General features: G+C 25.9%; 4 protein-coding genes across 4 annotated transcripts; 1 reads left to right on the forward strand and 3 right to left on the reverse strand.

Moving 5' to 3' along the window:
* Nucleotides 1-1,129: 1,129 nt before the first annotated feature.
* Nucleotides 1,130-3,997, forward strand: OCT59_013961 (uncharacterized protein; the record flags this gene model as incomplete). Its single annotated transcript, XM_066141874.1, has 9 exons — nt 1,130-1,230; nt 1,317-2,100; nt 2,232-2,431; nt 3,022-3,158; nt 3,250-3,295; nt 3,447-3,481; nt 3,554-3,599; nt 3,689-3,840; nt 3,954-3,997. The coding sequence occupies 9 exons, from the start codon at nt 1,130-1,132 to the stop codon at nt 3,995-3,997; spliced, it is 1,545 nt and encodes a 514-aa protein (XP_066001964.1).
* A 2,291-nt stretch (nt 3,998-6,288) lies between these two features.
* Nucleotides 6,289-8,101, reverse strand: OCT59_013962 (uncharacterized protein). Its single transcript, XM_066141875.1, has 2 exons — nt 7,803-8,101; nt 6,289-7,723 (listed from the first exon to the last, which is right to left on the reverse strand). Exons 1-2 carry the CDS (start codon nt 8,054-8,056, stop codon nt 6,529-6,531), a joined length of 1,449 nt encoding a protein of 482 aa, XP_066001965.1. The 5' UTR covers nt 8,057-8,101; the 3' UTR covers nt 6,289-6,528.
* Nucleotides 8,102-9,526: 1,425 nt separating this feature from the next.
* On the reverse strand, nt 9,527-10,553 carry OCT59_013963 (uncharacterized protein; the record flags this gene model as incomplete). The annotated part of the gene is made up of 2 exons (XM_025331443.2): nt 9,527-10,088; nt 10,159-10,553. 2 exons carry the CDS (start codon nt 10,551-10,553, stop codon nt 9,527-9,529), a joined length of 957 nt encoding a protein of 318 aa, XP_025187643.2.
* A 7,979-nt stretch (nt 10,554-18,532) lies between these two features.
* Nucleotides 18,533-18,853, reverse strand: OCT59_013964 (uncharacterized protein; the record flags this gene model as incomplete). The annotated part of the gene is made up of 1 exon (XM_066141876.1): nt 18,533-18,853. The coding sequence occupies one exon, from the start codon at nt 18,851-18,853 to the stop codon at nt 18,533-18,535; it is 321 nt and encodes a 106-aa protein (XP_066001966.1).
* Nucleotides 18,854-19,728: the final 875 nt, after the last annotated feature.

A 19,728-nucleotide genomic window follows, 5' to 3' on the forward strand; every position in this document is an offset into this window, starting at 1 on the left:
GGGGCGCAATATTATATTTAAAATTAGTATATAAAATTATAGTGGTTTAAAATTGTATAATGTTACAAATGTAGCGTCCGAGATGACGTTAAACTTAGAAAAATGAATAATTTTGGGGAATATGTCAGAGGTATTATATGCAAATGTCAGATCATTTAGGAATGTTACAACGAATGGGGTATTATTATGAGATAGTACGTAAATGATCAAGGAGATAGATTCATAATAGATTATTTATGGAAGTGCCATATGGTGATACTATATAGGGGATCTACAGTGTAATTTTTAATATTTTATTTTAGAAATATTTGATTATGTTAAACCAAGCATATTATCGTATTTATTTATATTACTAATAAAGCATTATTTTGTTAAGACTAAGGTGGCAACGTAATTTACTACGAGCTTAGGTCTTACAGCATATTAATTCCGGGCCGGGTCGGGCCGGGCACTCTAGGTTAATTTCAAGTGCGGACTGTGATGGGTTGTAAATGCAGACCTCTGATTGGAACAGAAACCGAGACCGTAATGAGCAACGGTTTCTAATTTACTTATGTAATCTCAGGTAATGTAAATTTAATTTAACAGTTAATTACGAAAGCAAATTTTTTGCAGATTATATCCTTCATTTAAATATGCGAAACCACATTATTCCGTAAATAAACATTTATTTTACAGAAACGTTTCCGAGATACTATACTGATACTATCAGTTACAAATATCGTTACAGTATATTTTCAACGGTTAAACGATATTAAGTATGATCTACTGTATATCTCTGACGTTGTTTAGTATAGGTGACGAAAATCTATCTAGTATAGTTTTTTATTTACTATACAGTATAGCTTTTTATCTATACAGTATAGTACTATACCAGTGATGTGCATTTGAAGCTTCCAATAACTTTTTATCGAAATTGGAGGGCTTGGCATTGGAAGAATTGAAAGATTCCAATATTCCAATAATTTTCAACATATATTAAGTTTTTATATATACGTATATAAAAATTTATTGGGTTCGGCAATGCTATACAACATCGGAGGTATATATCATACTCAATAACTGTATTATCTATTTTCAAGGTTTCAAAATTTTCTTCTTTTTCCATACTCAATATATCAATTATATCATGGACCTTATAACTACCAATAGTAGATATTCTTTCGATCCTACACCAAAATTAAAATCTAGTCCTGTGCCAATTTTATTTATTCCTCTTAATAATTACGCGTACGAATGTAATTACTGTAAAAGTAAATATTCTGAGTCATCATATCACCAATTATATGTAAAAATTGTTTATTCGATTATGTTAGGAATCTGATTGACAAAAATACATACTTGGACGTACACATACATACAGAAAATACTCAATGTATTGAACATGAACTAAAAAATGAGGATTGTTTTACACAAAATATTCAAGAATGGTGTAAAAGTTGTTATGAAATTTTACACTTTAATCAGATATTTACAGGTTACTATCGTAATTTTAATACTACAGATAATAATAAAAGAATTAAATGTAAATTGTGTGGATATAAATCTTGTACTAAATATAATTTGTGTCCAAATTGTTATTTAATTTATTCTGAACGGATAGAATCAACTTTGGACAAAAACCCTATTCCAATTGTTTATTTACCTTGGTGGGATAATTCAAGTATTTGTATAACTTGTGAAAGGAATTTAGAATTTATATCTGATTGTCAAAAATGGTGTTCACGTTGCTTTACAATTTATAGTGGATGTAAATATTGTTTAACAACAAATATTTTTTTTGGATTCACAGATCAATCGCAATGTATAAAATGCAAAAGGGTGGAACCTATTAGTACTAATGGAAATCGTAATATAGATGTTCTTAATTCTACTATTGAAAATAATAATGAAATTACTAATTATGTGAAAAGGCTTGGTAAAGATAATAATCCATTAAAAATCTATAATTTTATTAAAGATAACCTTGAGGTTATTAAAAATATAAAAATAATCAATTATTCTGAAATTAAAGATTTTGAAAGAATAGCAGAAGGAGGATTCGGTATTATTTATAAAGCAACTTGGAATAAAAATTTATCGAATAGTAGAATTGTTGCTGTAAAAAGATTCTTTAATTCACAATATATCAGTAAATATTATATTAATGAGATAAATATATTTTAAAATAATTTCTGTTATTATTAATCATCATATTTATATATTTAATATCCAACATTTTATTATGCTAGTTAAAATCATTTAATAGATATCATAATAGATTTGAAAATATTATTAAATATTATGGCATTACACAAGATCCTATTACAGAAGAACGTATGATAGTAATGCAATATGCAGATGGAGGTGATTTGCATAATTATTTACAAAAAAATTTTATAAATATTTCATGGAAAGATAAATTAATTATTATACTGGAAATTACAAGTGGGTATTTATTATATTTCCACTTCTTTAATTATTACTAATTATTACGTAAGGTTAATTTATTATTTTGTTTTTAGAGTCGAATGCATTCATAAAGAGAATTTTATACATAGAGATTTACATACCGGAAATATGTTATCTGTTAAAAGCAAATGTTCTATTAATCATAAATGGCACATTGGAGATCTAGGATTATCACAACCTGCTAATGATACTACTTCATCAAATAATGAAATATACGGAGTAATACCTTATGTTGCCCCAGAAATATTTACTGGTAAAGCATTTTCAAAAGAATCTGATATTTATAGTCTGGGTATGATTATGTGGGAATTAACAACAGGTTGTAAACCTTTTGCTGAAATTTGCTATGATACTGATCTTGTTTATAAAATTATTGATGGAAAACGACCTGAAATTACAAATGATACTCCTGAATGTTTTGCTAATTTAATTAGAAAATGTTGGAATTCTGATCCTTCAAAAAGACCACATATAAAAGAAATTCGAAAAACTATTAGTTCATGGACATGTACAATGAAAGATATTGACCAATTTAATCAAGCAGAAACAATACGATTAAAACTAACAAAGGAAAAAGAAACTTGGTCCTGGATCTGCTGTAAACTCTCATCCTGGAGCTATTTTAACTAGTAGATTATTAAATTCTTCAATTTCAGAGTTATCATCTATTAGTTCATCTTCGACAACTCCATTTAATACGAAAAAAAGTATTAATTTATTATAATTTTGATATTTTAATAATAATATTATTTTTGGAACATTAATAATTTTTTATTGCTACATTTTTCTATATTTTAGAGTATGTTACAAAAGGTCTTGTGTTTGATGTTAACGATGCTAAAGGGTATTAAATTTTAATTTAATTTGAATTACAAAATAAAAAAAAAGTTTAATGTAGTTTATTAATTAAAAAAAGTATTTATTTTTTAGGTTATCCTTTTCAAAAATAAATTCTACCATTCGAAACTCATTGAATCAAATGCGATTTATACCAGCAGATCATTAAACGAATTGTTTCCAACAAAGCAAGGTACGTGTTAAATTATATTTTAAGAATTTAATTGAACTTATTGTGACTGAATACATTTCTTATACTTCTTAGAGTATAGTTCAAAAGAAATTGAATTTGATATTAATGATGTTCAATGGTATTAATTTTTTTGAATTATAAAGAAATTAAATTCTAATATATTAGTTAACATAGTTATTAATTTAATAATACATAATAATCTTTTAGGTCACCTTTACCAAAGATAAATTCTACAGTTCAAAACTCATTGAATATTCAGCATCTAAATGTGAACTATTCTAGTAGACTGTCAAATTCAATAAATTCTTCAAGAAAGCGTAAAATTGCAGAAATAGAAATTGAAACGCAAGATAATGATAGTAAGTACTAAGTAATAACTGAAGTTACTGAACCTTTTCGTACATTTTAATATCAGATATGTTTTATATGTTATGATATATCGATTTTAATTTTTTTTTTTTTAAAAAAATAGGAAAACTCGCTAAAACTTATGACAATTTACATCCGGATTGTTAACATTTCAGCTTAAAAACTAATTACATAAACAGTTAATTGTATTTGTTTTATTTTTTTATTATTGTAATTTTAATTTATTTATTAATTTATTTATTTTGTATTATAATACCATATTTTTTAAGATATTAAATGTATAAGTTTTATAAATTATTTTACCATTAAATAAATGTGTAAAATTTCTATTTAAAGTAGTCATCTCATGAAAGTAAAAAATTATCAAGACCACTAATTTATGTATATTGTAGCATCTTCATCAATAGCAGTTGAAGAATAATAGAGTTCTCAAAAAGTTCTTGAATCTTGAATCATGATTAATAATTACGGCATTTTAGACTACAACCCGGGTTGCAACTAGAGATGGAATCGGTTCAAAATGAGTCGACTCGAGTCGATTCCGGAACCGATCTTAAATTTAAAAGATTCTGGTTCTCTTGGGCTTACAGCTATTTGCAAAAATAACAGACCACCTAATTCGATTTTCGACTGCGTATGAGATTTTCATACTGTTACGATAAAAAAAAATGTGACGAAATCACGTGATACAGCTGTTGATCAATGGTAATTACCGGGACGATTAATATTACCGATGAATGATCAACGTCACATAACGGGAAGATCAATGTTCGAAATGTTTAATATATCAAATATATTAAATATATTGCACATATGGTATATATGGCACATATTAAACATTTTAAACATTTTTAGTTTGGAATTTTATGTATATATAGACCTGTAATTAGACCTGTAATTAGGATAATTCAATAAGAACGTGTGTGAAGAATTTAATTAATAAAATGTTTACCCTTTAATATACACCTTAATTTTAAGTTTGGTTTTATATGGTTAATCTGCTTTCCTTTATTTGTGTCTGATTGTATGCGCCAGTGTGAAGCGATACTCTATTCACATCTGATTGGATTGATTTTAACATATACGTTGATCTTTAAAATTAACCTTCTGCTTTATTAAATATAAACATTTTTTAATGTATAGCTTATTTTTAAGCTTATAAGAACTGACCTCTAACAATACGCAGCCATACGCAGTCATACACACATAGTAAACTGTTAGAATTATTGTGATATAACTGCGGATGACTGCATATGAAAAATTAAAAAAATGAGTTTGACGGTCCGGGCAGATATTACCATGCGTATGACTGCGTATGAAATTTTCATACGCAGTCAAGAGATAAATTAGTGGTCCGTTATTCTCGTAAATAGCTGTAAAGGTGTAATACTTGAAATTACAGTTACTATCTGTCTGATGGCAATGCTTTACCAGAAAATTGAAACAAAGTTGTCTAAATAAAAAACTTAATTCCAGCTGGAATTTAGTTTTTGTCTTTAGATATAAATGTGAACAGTGAAGTTCTTTAATTAATTTTTTCATGAAATTGTGTAAATCGCTTCACTTATATAGTTAGAAGACAGAAGTACAATTAGTGTTCACAAACTTTTCACCCATTTTGGACATTACACTCAATTTTTACCGTTACCACCTATGACGGCTATTACGACGACATAAAGTTACAACTTTACGGTAAATACTTCACAACCCTTTACAACCTGTAGCAACTATTACGGATATTTATAGCATCTTGATGTTTAAGCTCTTAAAATTTTGAAAATTTCAATTCCAGCAAACAAATTCTTTTCCCTAGTCAAAATCGTAACTATTATTTAGGTATAATTTTAAATTTTTGAACTTTACTCCTTTACCTCGTTAATATTCTATTAGAATACGCTAATTCGCTAATTGTTAAGATTCTTAAGACGATAATTCAATAATTATTAGTGATATCTGCTACAAGTTTATATAATATGGAATAATTATTAATGGTAGGAAATTAAGATTTATTAGTAATTCCATTATCAAGTTACGGAAGTTTAACATTAGAAGCAATAGAACTAACGATAGCTGTTTCATTATTAAGGGATATAAGTAAGTTTAATAATTTCCTCTGCATGCTTCAACTTTTAATAAAAGACTGCTTGTTTTTAGGAGATTTGCTATTTTCTACAAAAAAGTTTTTTCCAGATGTAAACTCTTAAGAAATAAACTATTATGGAAGAAAGTATTAATACGATGCACATAAATTTCATAAATTCTTTAAATTTATATAATTTTTCCTGTAGCAGAACTTTCTAGTTAAGTATTTTGAATAATATCATATATCAGGACGTCATTTTTTTTAAAAAAATTTTTAGCATAATAATGTGTGAAAAAAAAATTAGTCAGCAGCCAGAATATTTAATAAATGTAGATAGGCCATTAGCGCTAAATAATTAAATAAGATCAATTTACCAATGCGTATTTGTTGTAATAAATCAAAATTCTTATACGTCTTCATGTTACAAAAGTCAGTATATGCGAAATACTAGATATCAGAGTAAGAAGTAATTATATTTTTAAAAATGAAAATTACTTTTAAATAAATTTTTTTAGCAGTCATGTTTGTATAAATTTGATTTAGCTTCAATAATAATCTTATTAACCATCAAAATAAAATAATATTCAATGTTGAATTATTGCTTCATAATCTGAAATACTTCATAATTATCTATTGAAAATTCATCTTCTGTATCTCTTACCATTTTTTCGTAATAATACTTTCTAGAGTAATTATAATTATAATCATTTGTTTCACTATAATTATCATTAATATAATTATATACCACGATATCAGAACCAAATGTCGGACCGGTTGCAGGGTTATAGTTTAATGCATGATCTATATTCTCTACATTACTAATAATTGCATCTTTAATATTATTCTTACTTTTAAAAGAAAATACAAAACTGCCTTTAGTTTTACCATAACCACCAGAAGTTAACCATACCGTTGGATTATATCCACCAATAATTTCATCTGTTCCCTTTATTTTAATAAAAGTAACATTACTTGGTTTATTATCACATAATTCATGAAATTTTTTTGGAGTAAACCCATCTCGACTTCCTCTTAATAATAATTGAAATTTATATGGTAAATATGATTCTCTAAAATGAGCAAATTTATTATTAACATCTATTTTATCAATCCATCTCGAAATAGTTGATACAATATTCAAGTTAACAATTTTTGAATCAATAATTCCATCATGTTTGATATTTCTAGGAGGTAAAATATTTTCATTCGGGTTACTATCAGGATCCATGTAAGAATTTACTAAATCTTCATAAATTTGGTGTTTTAAAAGCTTTTTGTATGGTCTAACTTTGTTCAAAAATTCCTTAGATGATAAACTAAAAAATCTAATTGAAGGTAAACAATGTTGTATAGTATTTTCCATTGTTTTGAAATCATTATCTGTCCAAGTTACAGGATCTGAAATAATAGTTGGATTTTTTGCAAGTCCCCATTTTAAAACATGTTCCCAAACTTCTATTTCTTTCATTTGTAAATCGTCTCTTTTAATAAGTTGAACTAAAGAATTTTCAGAAAGTGAAGTAAAATCAAATGATTTAAATAATTTTTCAGGTGAATTAACCATTAAATTTGTACAAAATTGTTGAAGCTCCAATAAATTATTAGATTGAAAACTTGTTTGATGAGTTAGTTCAAAATGTTGTTCCATCCATTCTGATTTATTTTTGATTAAATAATTTTGTAAATAATCAACTAATTCTTGAAGACAAAGCTCATTTGCAGCTATCAAAACTTTAAGAATATCTGAAGTGTCTTGATCATTCAATGAAAGAATACCACCATAAATATATCTATATTAGAAAATATTGAAATTAAATTATTAAATTTTAAATATTAAAAATAAATTATAATATAGTAAATTTAACTTACTTTAAAATAACTTGAAAAGTTTTTGGAATTATATTTGGTAATTTAGTATGAACCAAAACATTATCCTTGTTCTTTTTATTGGAAACCAAAGTTCGTCGTAGATATGGAGAACGGTAACATAGAATATTCATATGCGCACGAAATATTTTTACATTGGGATCTTCACCAACTTCAATTGTAACATCGTAATATTCGTCATCTTCTAATAATCCAACATAATTTTGGCTTAATCTAGAAAAAAATTGTGTATCCATTTTTTTTATTTTATTTTATTGACTTTTTTCTAATATAAAGAAAAAAGTGAAACCAAACATTGAGAGTAAATTTGGCGCTTTTTAAGGTAAATTGCGTTATTTTTGTTTCAAAAATGGATAAATTAAATATTGATGTAGATTCTTTCCAAATTCAAATGTTTATTGACGTCACTTTTCGCTCCCTGCAAAAAATTTTATCCGTAATTTCTGTGAATATGATATATTTACGGCGGAAAAATAATTAACAATCAGCCCTTAAAAATCTAAGCATCATAATTTCCATGTTTTAAGGCTATAAATTCTATGAATATGATACACAACATGAAATAAAAAAAAACATGAAATAAATTTTTTATAGGTCTGCGCCATTTGAATACACATTCGAACTGACGGAAGCATTGCCTGTCAACTTTTCAATAAGAAAAGTAGAAAACATTTTTGTGAATTGTTAATGGATTTTCAATTTCAAACGACAACACTAGCGATATCAAATTTCATTGATTGATTTGAGCTACATCTGAATACATCTGACGATTTCATAAAGCCACTACTTTCTTCCAATTTAATCAATACAATATTTACTTTAAAACGACTATCGTAATGCTTCTGCTTTCAATTTGGAAATTATCGAATAAAAATTTTTACTTATCATTTCTAATTTATCGGTACTCAATTAAATTTACTGTTTAATAATTAACTTCTTTCTAATAATTTTAAATTTTTTACCATCAAAGGTGTATCATTTTTCACTTGATAGAAAACCCATCGCGTTTCTTTAAATACCATTTAACACTTCTGGATATTTTTTTCTGTTTGATATTAGGAGTTAAATCCAATACAGTGTATGTCTATCGTATGAAATGACAATCGTGAAATTTTGTAACTTTAAAAGAAAATCTTTTCTTGTTTATTTTTCTTTAGAATGCCTGGATTCTGGAATTATTTGTTGATTTTATCCCGTAATTATACGGCTTTATTAAATGGCGTTCTTCACAACGAAAACCCAATAAAATTTACATCTTTTACCACGCTTACAAAATACTAGTTCATTTTTTCTCGATGGAAGCATATCTGCTTTAGCATAATAGTAAATGAAATTCCCTCCAAATTGCTGTAGTGAATACAAAGTTTGATTAATTGTAATAAATCATGATCAGGAGGTCATAAGGATGTTGGATTTCTTGACATGTCTTCTATTTTAAATAAAACAGCACATATCGAAGTTATACTTAATTTTTCCCATTTCACACTTTAACAAAAAAAATTTTTATTAATGTTAAAAAATAAAGAAGGATTATAAATTTTATTAAAAATATTAACATTCACATCATAAATTTGGTAAATTTTGCTTATTATAAGGGCGGGTAAAGAAAGGTCTTAATATATATAATGTAACATAAGTTTTTATATATTACGTGGGGTGGGTTTAAGGAATGGATATTACATAATAAATGTCACTGCCCTAATTATCTAACCATATTTAAAAGCAAATTTATTTTTAAAATTTTTTCCCTTCATATTAAAATTATGTAATTCTTTTTTGCCCCCTTTTCTAGTTTTGACAAAATTTACCTTTTTATCTCCTTTTTGTTCATTAATTCTTAAAGTAGGTTCAGAAGATTCATATTCAAGTCTCTGAATATGATATTGAATTAATTGAGGTATATCATTAGCGAAAAATCTGAACAAAGGTGGGGAAGGTGGAAGAGGTGGAGGTGAAAATCTACTTTCTGATGAATTAATTGGCATATCACAATTATGAGGAAAAAAAAACCAATTTCTAAAAAAAGATCTTTCTTTATATTCACGTAATTCACGTTGTTTAACATAATTCATTATAGAATCAAATATACGCTTTCTATTTTTCAACCAAATTTTTTTCTTAGATTTTGATAAATTATAATAATGATAATATGCAAGATCTACTTGCTCTATCCAATAATATTTGCTACATACAATAAATCCGACGTGGGTGTATGGTAAAATACTAATGAATTCTGTTGGACAATTAATTCTAGTCAATTCAAATCGACTAAAATAAAAAAAAAATTGGTTAATTATAAATTACAAATGTAAATATGAAAATACTAATAAAAACTTACGTAACGGTTTTAATTGAATAGCATTTATGACAACATCTAATTGCAAATTCCCAATATATTTTACATTCCTTAATACGCTTACAAACTTGACAACCTCTTTCTATCATTAATAATTGAACATATTTTTCTTCACTCATTCCTTTCGGTGGAGGTATATCTTCTTTTGGAATAAATTGTAAACGAGATTTCTTCCATATTTCTTGAGTAGTCAAAGAATTTGGGGCACATAAATATCCACGAAATACACGACATACTTGAGATAATGTTATCAACTCAGCTGGTGATAAAAATGAGCAAACTTCAATAAATATTTCAGGAGGAAGGTTTATATTTGTTAAAAAAGTGCTTTGCATTTTAATTAAAACAATAACCAAGTTGTTGATCAAAATGATCATTTTTATAAAAATATTTAAATGTGATCTTCAATGTACAGCTCCGTCCTATATTTAGTATAGTATGTGGAAATAAAATTTTCCGTGTTACGTTATTATTAATTGTACTACGAAAAAAAACGAGTTGGATTTTTCGAAACTTGAAATATTCTTGTTATCTTTTGATATACATACTTATGAATAATATTACAGACATACGGAGTTTGGTAAATTTTTTATAATAAACAAATACGGTTTATAATAATATTTATTATTTGATAGTGATATGAATAGGTCCTTAATACAAAACAAATTTTGTATATTTACTTTCACATTGTTATCATCAATTTAATTAACAGTACAAAGTCGCCTTTATTGTCGATCCTTTTTTAGTAATGAATGACACAAAGCCATTGTTAAAAAGTCCTTATATAGTTAGTTTAGTATTCAAAAATAATTTTAAAGATAATAATGATCATAAGACTCAAACTACCGCATTATTACTAAATACAGTTTTCTTTCTTTCTGTTCAACGAAAGAACTAAAACATTTGGCTTTGTAAAATTAGGTCTTGATATATTACTGGGATGTAAACATATAAAGCCATCAACTAAGTATACACTATGTAAAAATTATTTAAAAAAATGTAATTTAATTTAATTTGCCAAAAAAATTACTAAATTGAGTTTCTAACAAAATTAAATTTGCAAATTATCGAATAAATACCTCATTTTTTTTTATTTTATAATTTATTTAATGATACATAATTTTATTTTTTTCGAACCCTTTATTAATTTTCTGATTCAGATCTCACATTCATTCTACTAACTTATATTTAATAAAAATAAAAAGTATTATAAAACGTTTAGTGAGATGATTTGGCAAACTTCTTCCAGATGATATCACTCTTATATATATATAACCATAGATTTTATAAATTAAAACAGTACGAATCAAGTTTATTAATGATAATATGAATAATTTCAAGGAACTTATTAGATTGGAACCGGCTTAAAAAACAAATTACTACGCCAGATTGTATTGTGAAAAAATAAGCAATGTTAAATAATTTTAATTACATTCATTTATATTCAGAATTATAAAATTAACCATATTATAATTTACAGTATTAATAAAATTGAATTATTTGTTCAATATTATCACCACTTTTCGTACAATAATAATTATAGATGAGAAATTAAATAAAATTTTCTTTTAATTTATAGTTATATATATTTAATAAAAGTAAACAAATCGGCACTATTTGTTGCTGACTTTACCAAGTCTTTTAAAAAACTTGTCATCTGATCACAATGTTGAGGTGCAGCAACATTGATCAGAGAAAATGGGAAAATAAGAGAGGGAAATGGAAAGGGTAAGGGAAGGGGAAAGACAGAAAGCAAATGAAGAGCAAGCAGGAATACACAAAAATACACATACTACCTACATAACTATGTAAAGAAAAGGGAACTGAAGAAAAGCCCTAATAAAGAGAATACTTAAAGAAAAGAGAAGGGTGATGATCAAGTTCAACATTTGGAATTAACAAGAAATATAGCTGAAGAGTTTAATATATTATACAAAAAAATGTATTTCCATTACCACAAACTATTCTTGGTATGTAAAGCAGATTTTTGAATCATTTTAATTAAAAGCTAAGATTTCAAATTTTTTAATTAATAATGAATTAATAGTTCCAGCCAAACTTATTTTATCACTTCAAGTCCATCAAAAACTGAATGGATTTTCTTTTGGTAAATCATTAATGATTTTCACCACAGTACTTTGAAGTTGAAAATTTTCAAAAATTAATGTATAATCAATTATTAGGGAGCATTCAATAATAAGACCAAGGTAATGCCTCTGATAATGGAAGAATTGGCTGCTTCAAAAAAAAATGTCAAAATCCTCACCATTTGAGTATTCTATAATAAATTTCACGATAATTTTAAATGTGCAGATGCCTTTGATTGTTCAAAAATTAAACATTATTTTTGTTAATTCCACAAGCCAATAATATAATTGATATTCCAATTTTACTTTTCTGTAACATTTCAGCATCTTTTGGAATTGTGAGTGCATGTAAAGCAACTATTGAATATAATATCAATTCTGATTCTGATGATTGATTGTTTTGTAAAGGCACTCAATTCGTTATAGCTCCAAGATAATTAATAAATGTGGCATTCCTATAGGTTGAATTCCTGAAGATGTTATTTTTGTTTGGTTTTTTGAATTATTTCTAGTCACATAATTTCTTTAATATTAAAGATTTGCAGTAAAATTCGAATTGCAATATACATCATATGCAAGAATTGATCCTTATTTGGCAATAATATTGGGGACATATTTATATTATTTATGTTACAGTATATATATAAACCTACATCAAGGTTATGTGATACATATCATAAAAAATAATTGCATGAGTAACTTTTATTCATATGACTGATATGGGTAACTTGTGGCAGCCTATGTAATTTTACCAGCTACTGAAGTTTATAAGCTTAAAAAAAAAGGAAAGTTATGCAGATTTATAGCTTAAATCAGTTAGTAGTAATCATTAATAATCACATTCAAAGATTCGGATCATCAAATTTTTTTATTTTTAATTATTATTCCTTTTCTCATGACTTATGATTTTCTTAATAAAAATAACATTAGTTTCTTATAAATATACAAAGAAAATAATTAATAGATAATAATTAATAGATTTATGAAGAAAACAATTAATAGATAGATGTATACAAAAGGAAAAATATTAGGCTGCATATTTTTTAAAAATTTTATAGATTTTACTCATTTTGTATAATTATTGACTCATACTGCTGTTTAAAGTAGTTAAATGTTATGACTTATGAGGAAATAAAACGAAAAAAATTTTACATTAAACAAACTTTGGTTTTTTTTGGTATGTGGATGATAAAACCACAGAATTTACTTATTCTGGAAGATTTTTTAAATATGATTTAAAAGTCTGCTGGTATTATATACTAGCCTGAGGATGAGTTATTTTTGTACTTTCAGACTTATTTTCATTTCAATTTTTTTTCTAGCTAACAATCAATTATAATGCAATTATTCTAGAATTTTTTTAAGTTATAGAGTTTATGGTCAAGTATAGTCAATAATTACAGTTATAGTCCATTAATCAAAATAAGTTAATTTATTATTAAATACAGTCATAGCTAGTTACAATTCATTATAACTAATAATCCAAATGGGTTATTAATAAATAATGTAATTATGACTAATAATGGACTTTTTATTTTAAATTTCACTCATTTTGTATAATTATTGACTCACACTGTTTAAAGTAGTTAAATGTTATGAGGAAATAAAATGAAAAAATTTTACATTAAACAAACTTTGGTTTTTTTTTGATGTGGATGATAAAACCACAGAATTTATTTATTCTGGAGGATTTTTAAATATGATTTAAAAGTCTGCTGGTATTATATATTAGCATGAGGACGAGTTTTTTGGTACTTTCAGACTTATTTTCATTTCAATTTTTTTTCTAGCTAACAATCAATTATAATGCAATTATTCTGGAATTTTTTAAGTTATAGATTTTGTGGTTAAGTAGTCAATAATTACTAATCAAAATAAGTTAATTTATTATTAAATACAGTCATAGTTAGTTATTACAATTCATTATAACTAATAATCCAAATAGGCTATTTATAAATAATGTAATTATGACTAATAATGGACTTTTATATATATATTCTTATCTCATTTCTACATATTTTATCATTTCTTTATTTATACCCAATAAAGGTTTTATATTTTTCTGAAGTCAATTTGCATTGTTCATGAGATTGAGAATTTCATTTATATACTAAAATCACTAATGTTTGCTGATTATCTTCAATAACGTTAAATTTGACATTAACAAAATGACCAACAATGGTATCCTTCTCAACAGTTAAAAAATGTTTACAGCAACTTCAAAAATAAGGTTGGTTGCTGTAAGTAACGATTATTATATATCAAATTACAACCTTTAGCGGTTGTAATATTATAAATGTAAGTTGTAAATTGGCTGTAGCTAAAAGATGGTAATTTTTGATTTACAACCATTATATTTACTAACCTGACTTTACCATCTAAGGTACCCATCTAGCACGACTAACCCCACGCAGTAAACTCAGTTGCATCCAAGGTTACAGCCTGAACAGAATCTTTACTTAGTTATTTTGACTTTTGGACTTACAACTATTTATGGAGACCATCACTATTTAAAAAGCATGGCTAATTCAAAATACTTTCAATAGTGTGAATATCTTAAAAATTAGCCAAACTTTAATGTCAAATTCAAATTCTAATGTACAATATAATTATGCAACATATTCTATAATAACATCGATTGAGAATAACAAGAATTAAAAAAATTAGGGAAAGTATTCTTATAAATGAATAATGAGAGGAATATAAGCGTAGAAAATGAGATATATAGTTCATAGGTAGGTAATTATTTATGGATAGATTTGTGATTAGTTTATCAAGAAGAAGATCTGAAAAAACTTATGATGTCATATCACACATTAATAAAAAAAAAGGATAACAATAGCAAAATTGTTTAAAAAATCAGATTATTAGGATGCAATAAGATTACTGTTTCATTCTGCAAATTTCACACAAAAGACAATTAATCTACAAGACTACAACTATCATCAACTCAAACTCTAGCCTCAACTACTTTGATAATATATTCACTTTTTAATGATGTGAAAAAAAGGTTATACCCCAAATACATCAACCTAAAATGGACTAATTTATTGAATTCACTTAAAGGTGCTACTAAAGAATCAAGAAATTTCTATGAAATGATGCTTGAAGATAAAATAAAATGTACCTTATATATATATATTTAATTCATTAATATTGTTATATCAATGATTATTAGATATTGATAGTGCATTAGGAGTATTAGAGGAAATGAAATTAAGCCTAATACTGTATCATTTAATTCTTTAATTGATATATATGTTAAGTTAGGTGTGATTAATCAAGCTGAACAAATTTATGAGAAAATGAAGAGTAATTCTACAGCTAGGATAGGGAACACTGGAACAGTTTGGATAAATGCAAAGTATTAGTAGACAAGTTTACTTTGGATTGCTAATTAAGTGGATATATTATGGACATTTAAATAAAGCAAAAAATTTATTTAAAGATATTAAGGACAGTGGAATAGAATTGGATACACATCTTTATGCAAAAATATTAAAATTTTATTGTTATGACTTATGAGCCTGGTAACTCACAAAATGACAAAAAGTACTAAATTTATTCAATTAAACAACACTAACAACACAAAGGAAATATTAAATATCTTTGCCAGATTACTTGGTTGGAGAAAAAGAGTTTTCTGATGCTCTAAATGGTATATGAGGAATAAGTGGATATTGGGTTTATTCTACTCTCACTTCGATTATAGGCTTACTATCATACTGGAAATAATGATATTTCTATTAAATTATTTAATGAAAATTTCATAGTTGCTACATACAATTCCTTAATGGATGCTTATAATAGATGTGGTTATAGTTATGATGTATTACATGTGATTCCTTGGTAATATCTTATAAAGAAAGTGATTTATTAGTTAATAATGTTACCATATCAATCGGTTTGGATTCCTGTGGTTTAATAAACAATTATTTAGATTAAATCAAATTTGGTATGATTTAAAAAAGATTTAAATCAAAATAATTATGCTTCCTACATTGAAGCTTCAAAAATTTAGTTGAAGCAAAAAATGTTTTAATGTTCAAAATATTGACGGTATACAACCTAATTCTAAAATAATTAGAACTCTTTTTTATTTTAATTTATTAACTTTATTAGTATAATAATTATACAGTAAAATTAATTATAATATAGACGTCAAAAGTCAAAACATCATATCAATAAATGGGAAAAAATAATCAATCTAGGATTTCATATTACAGAGCTAGTGATAAAATCAAGCACAAATTTGCAAAGGATAGTTTAGATAGATGGACTGGTCAATATATAGAAGTGGGAGGTAAATTAAAAGATATCCGGTTTTCATATTTATCAGATTTATGGAATTATCATAATTTTGTAGTTTTTAAAAGTTCGAGGTATAAGAAAAATTATTCAATTTTAATATAGATTGATACTTCTTTTCATATGTTTTATAATACCTTGGTTATATTCCCATTGACTTACTGCTTCACATATCGGTATCCAAATAAATTTCCTAGCCAATTCTTTAATCTCCATTACAAATTCTGCATCTTAAAAAACTTTTCTTTAATACCCAAATATAAACGATTATAAATGATCCCTTTTATTATCTCATGAAAAATACGACCGTTAAAAATCATTAAAGATCTCTCATTCAGAATAAAGTGTCTTCTCTAAATTCTCCTTTAATTTTTCATATGCTGCATTGTGTATCCAATTTTCGTATGTCTTATTATATCGAACACATATACTTCTGTTGTAAATTTCTGGATTGCGTTTGTTTATTAACACCATAACGGGTAAAATTTCTAAAAAATGTTTTAAATTATACGCTACAGACTCATTGTTGACCCATGATATGTCCGAATTAAATTCTTTCATAATAATATCTAATGAGGATTTTCAATCAATATCAACGTCTATTATATTTTCTTACCGATCTATTGATATCAAGCGCTAACCATTCAGTTTTATATCTTTCTTTCATAAATTATCTCGGACTTGCTCTAATCATTGATCCTCTCCAATATACCATGAAATCCCACGCTACATCATTGTTGATATTAATAAAAACTTGCTATTACTTTGCTATTCACATTTTACATAATTTATCCGCCACATTATTCCTCAAATTCTCTGAATGAGATTTCACCTTGTTTGTCGATACAATTAAATTATTACCTCTAACAAATTTGTAAACCATTTTCCAATAATACTAATGAATTAGCATTCCATATACGTCGCGTTGACCAAATCAATTCCTCATCTAAAAATAATTGAATCCAAGTATTTTATAAACTCCCAAACTATCCGTGTAAATTTCAACTTTACTATTAGATCTAACCGTAAATATCGCTATTAATTCTAATTCTATAACATCAAATTATTCATTGTCCTAAATAATTCCCATCTCAAATTTCACCCATCCGATACTATAACGAAATTAACAGCTTTATTATTAATTTAGTTGACTTACATATTTAATATATATTTATAGGCAAATTAATAGTTATCAGGTTTTCTACCGAATGCGCACCGGAACCTATTTCAGATTAATTGTTATCAGATTAGGGATGGAATTCGTTCTAATTTGGTTCAACATCGGCCCCAATTCAGCTTCAATGAATAAAGTTATGAGTTATGTGTGTCAAATTCATAATAAATGATAGTTGATCAAAAGCTTGACTGATGAGTCGTGCAGAAACTGCATGCTAATGTTACTAATTTGTTTATTATTATAAATTTTTAATTTTATTCGCCATAAGAAAGATACTATACTACTAAATTGAAAATACAGTCGCCACTGAATATAACGAACCCTCCAGTTTAGTTCGGATCTGATAACTTAGGCCAAGTTTGTAGCGCTGGCCAGAATTATAGTTAATTCTAACACCATAAATTTAATATATAGTCACATGAATGTTCGTTGTAGAAAGATACAGTATGCAGCATTTCATTGGTATATAAACCGTGTAACCAGAGTGAAACATTCGGTTCTGGCTTTGGGAACTTTAGTTCAGTATAATGGGGACAAAAATAACGTACACCCGTGTGCACAACAACTAAATAATATTATGTAAAATATAAATACTTAATGACAAACGATTTTTTTCAACTTTATTTAAACTTTTTTTATTAAAAAAAAAACTTTATATTTTTCAATTATATTTTTTCAAAAAAAAAATTTAAAAAAAAATTATCAAATATTTTATTCACTGTTAATAGTATTTCCAAATTTCACTCAGCGTTCTATCTATTAAAAATCTCTGCACATAACCTCTTTACATTTTTTGATTCTCATCTTTATGAACATATTCTCCAAATCTTGTACGATATGTATTGTCAAAAACTATGTCAAAAAATCTTGAATAATACATTTTCTGCTCTGGAAACATCCAAATTGCAGATTCAAATTCATTTGTATTATTATTAACTATATATTCAAATATATTGTTCTCTATCTTATGCTGTTCCAATAATGTAACGACATATTGTGCATCAAAAAGCTTTTCTTTTGTTGCTCCATTACCATTATTATAGATAAAATTGTAAATATCGTTATAAAGATAAGTTTCATTTGGTTGATTATATTGTATAATCATGTCACGTATCCTTGCTACATTAATTCTTTAATATTATCAGGTATTTCTCGATTATCTGGCATAAATTTTCTCAATTGTAAAGGAACGAGATCATGACTGTGTTATATAAATTTTAACTACAATCCATAAGCCATACTCTTCAGATTTAATTCCATGAATAAAAAAAGTACAATTACATCTTTGAGATGATCTATTCTAGTGGTTTATTATTATTTACAGCTTGTCCAGTTTGCTGCAGTTTATTTTTCTTGAAATACCACTTTTTGAACAAACTATATCTCTCCACCTTATTTCTTTTGTTTCTTTATCATATTTTGCCGTATCAAGTCTCACGGTAAAACCTTTATTTTTGCATAATTTTTTAAATGAATCATAATTTTTAAAAGTATCACCGTCGTTAATATCTTGCTGATCATTTGTATTTTCGATTTACTACATTCACTATTAGACATATTTTCAATAAAAAAGTTCGTGATTAAAGTATAAAAAAAAAAAGGATTTCGTGTATGATCTGTTATTTATTTTTAGGGGGTTTCACATACATTAATATTTCCAAATAAACAATCTAGGAAATTCTATTTATAAATTGTGTGGTTTCTCAATCAAAATTATGATTTACCGGAATTGTCAGCTTTTTACCCGTATTACAATATGCAGGTAGTGGAGACCATACAGTACAATATTATTATTATTATTATTATTATTTTACTAAGATTGCGTTTCAATATTATTTAAGTAAAAAGGTAAATGATACAAGACCATTGATATAAAAATTATTTTACAATATAAAAAGGAAAACTTACTTTATCTTTCAAAATTAGATAGACAAAAGACAAACGATCGCCAAAATTGACAAGTTACGCCAAGTTTATCAC

Source organism: Rhizophagus irregularis, chromosome 21 (assembly GCF_026210795.1).
Source record: "Rhizophagus irregularis chromosome 21, complete sequence".
Taxonomy (NCBI): Eukaryota; Fungi; Glomeromycota; class Glomeromycetes; order Glomerales; family Glomeraceae; genus Rhizophagus; species Rhizophagus irregularis.

What these genes read in the sequence shown, in the direction of transcription:
- OCT59_013962 (XM_066141875.1), bottom strand. Translation starts at nt 8,056, where the DNA reads ATGGATACACAATTTTTTTCTAGATTAAGCCAAAATTATGTTGGATTA. An exon ending in ACTTTTCAAGTTATTTTAAA is followed by an intron (nt 7,724 to 7,802) that starts GTAAGTTAAATT and finishes TTTCTAATATAG; the next exon opens with ATATATTTATGGTGGTATTC.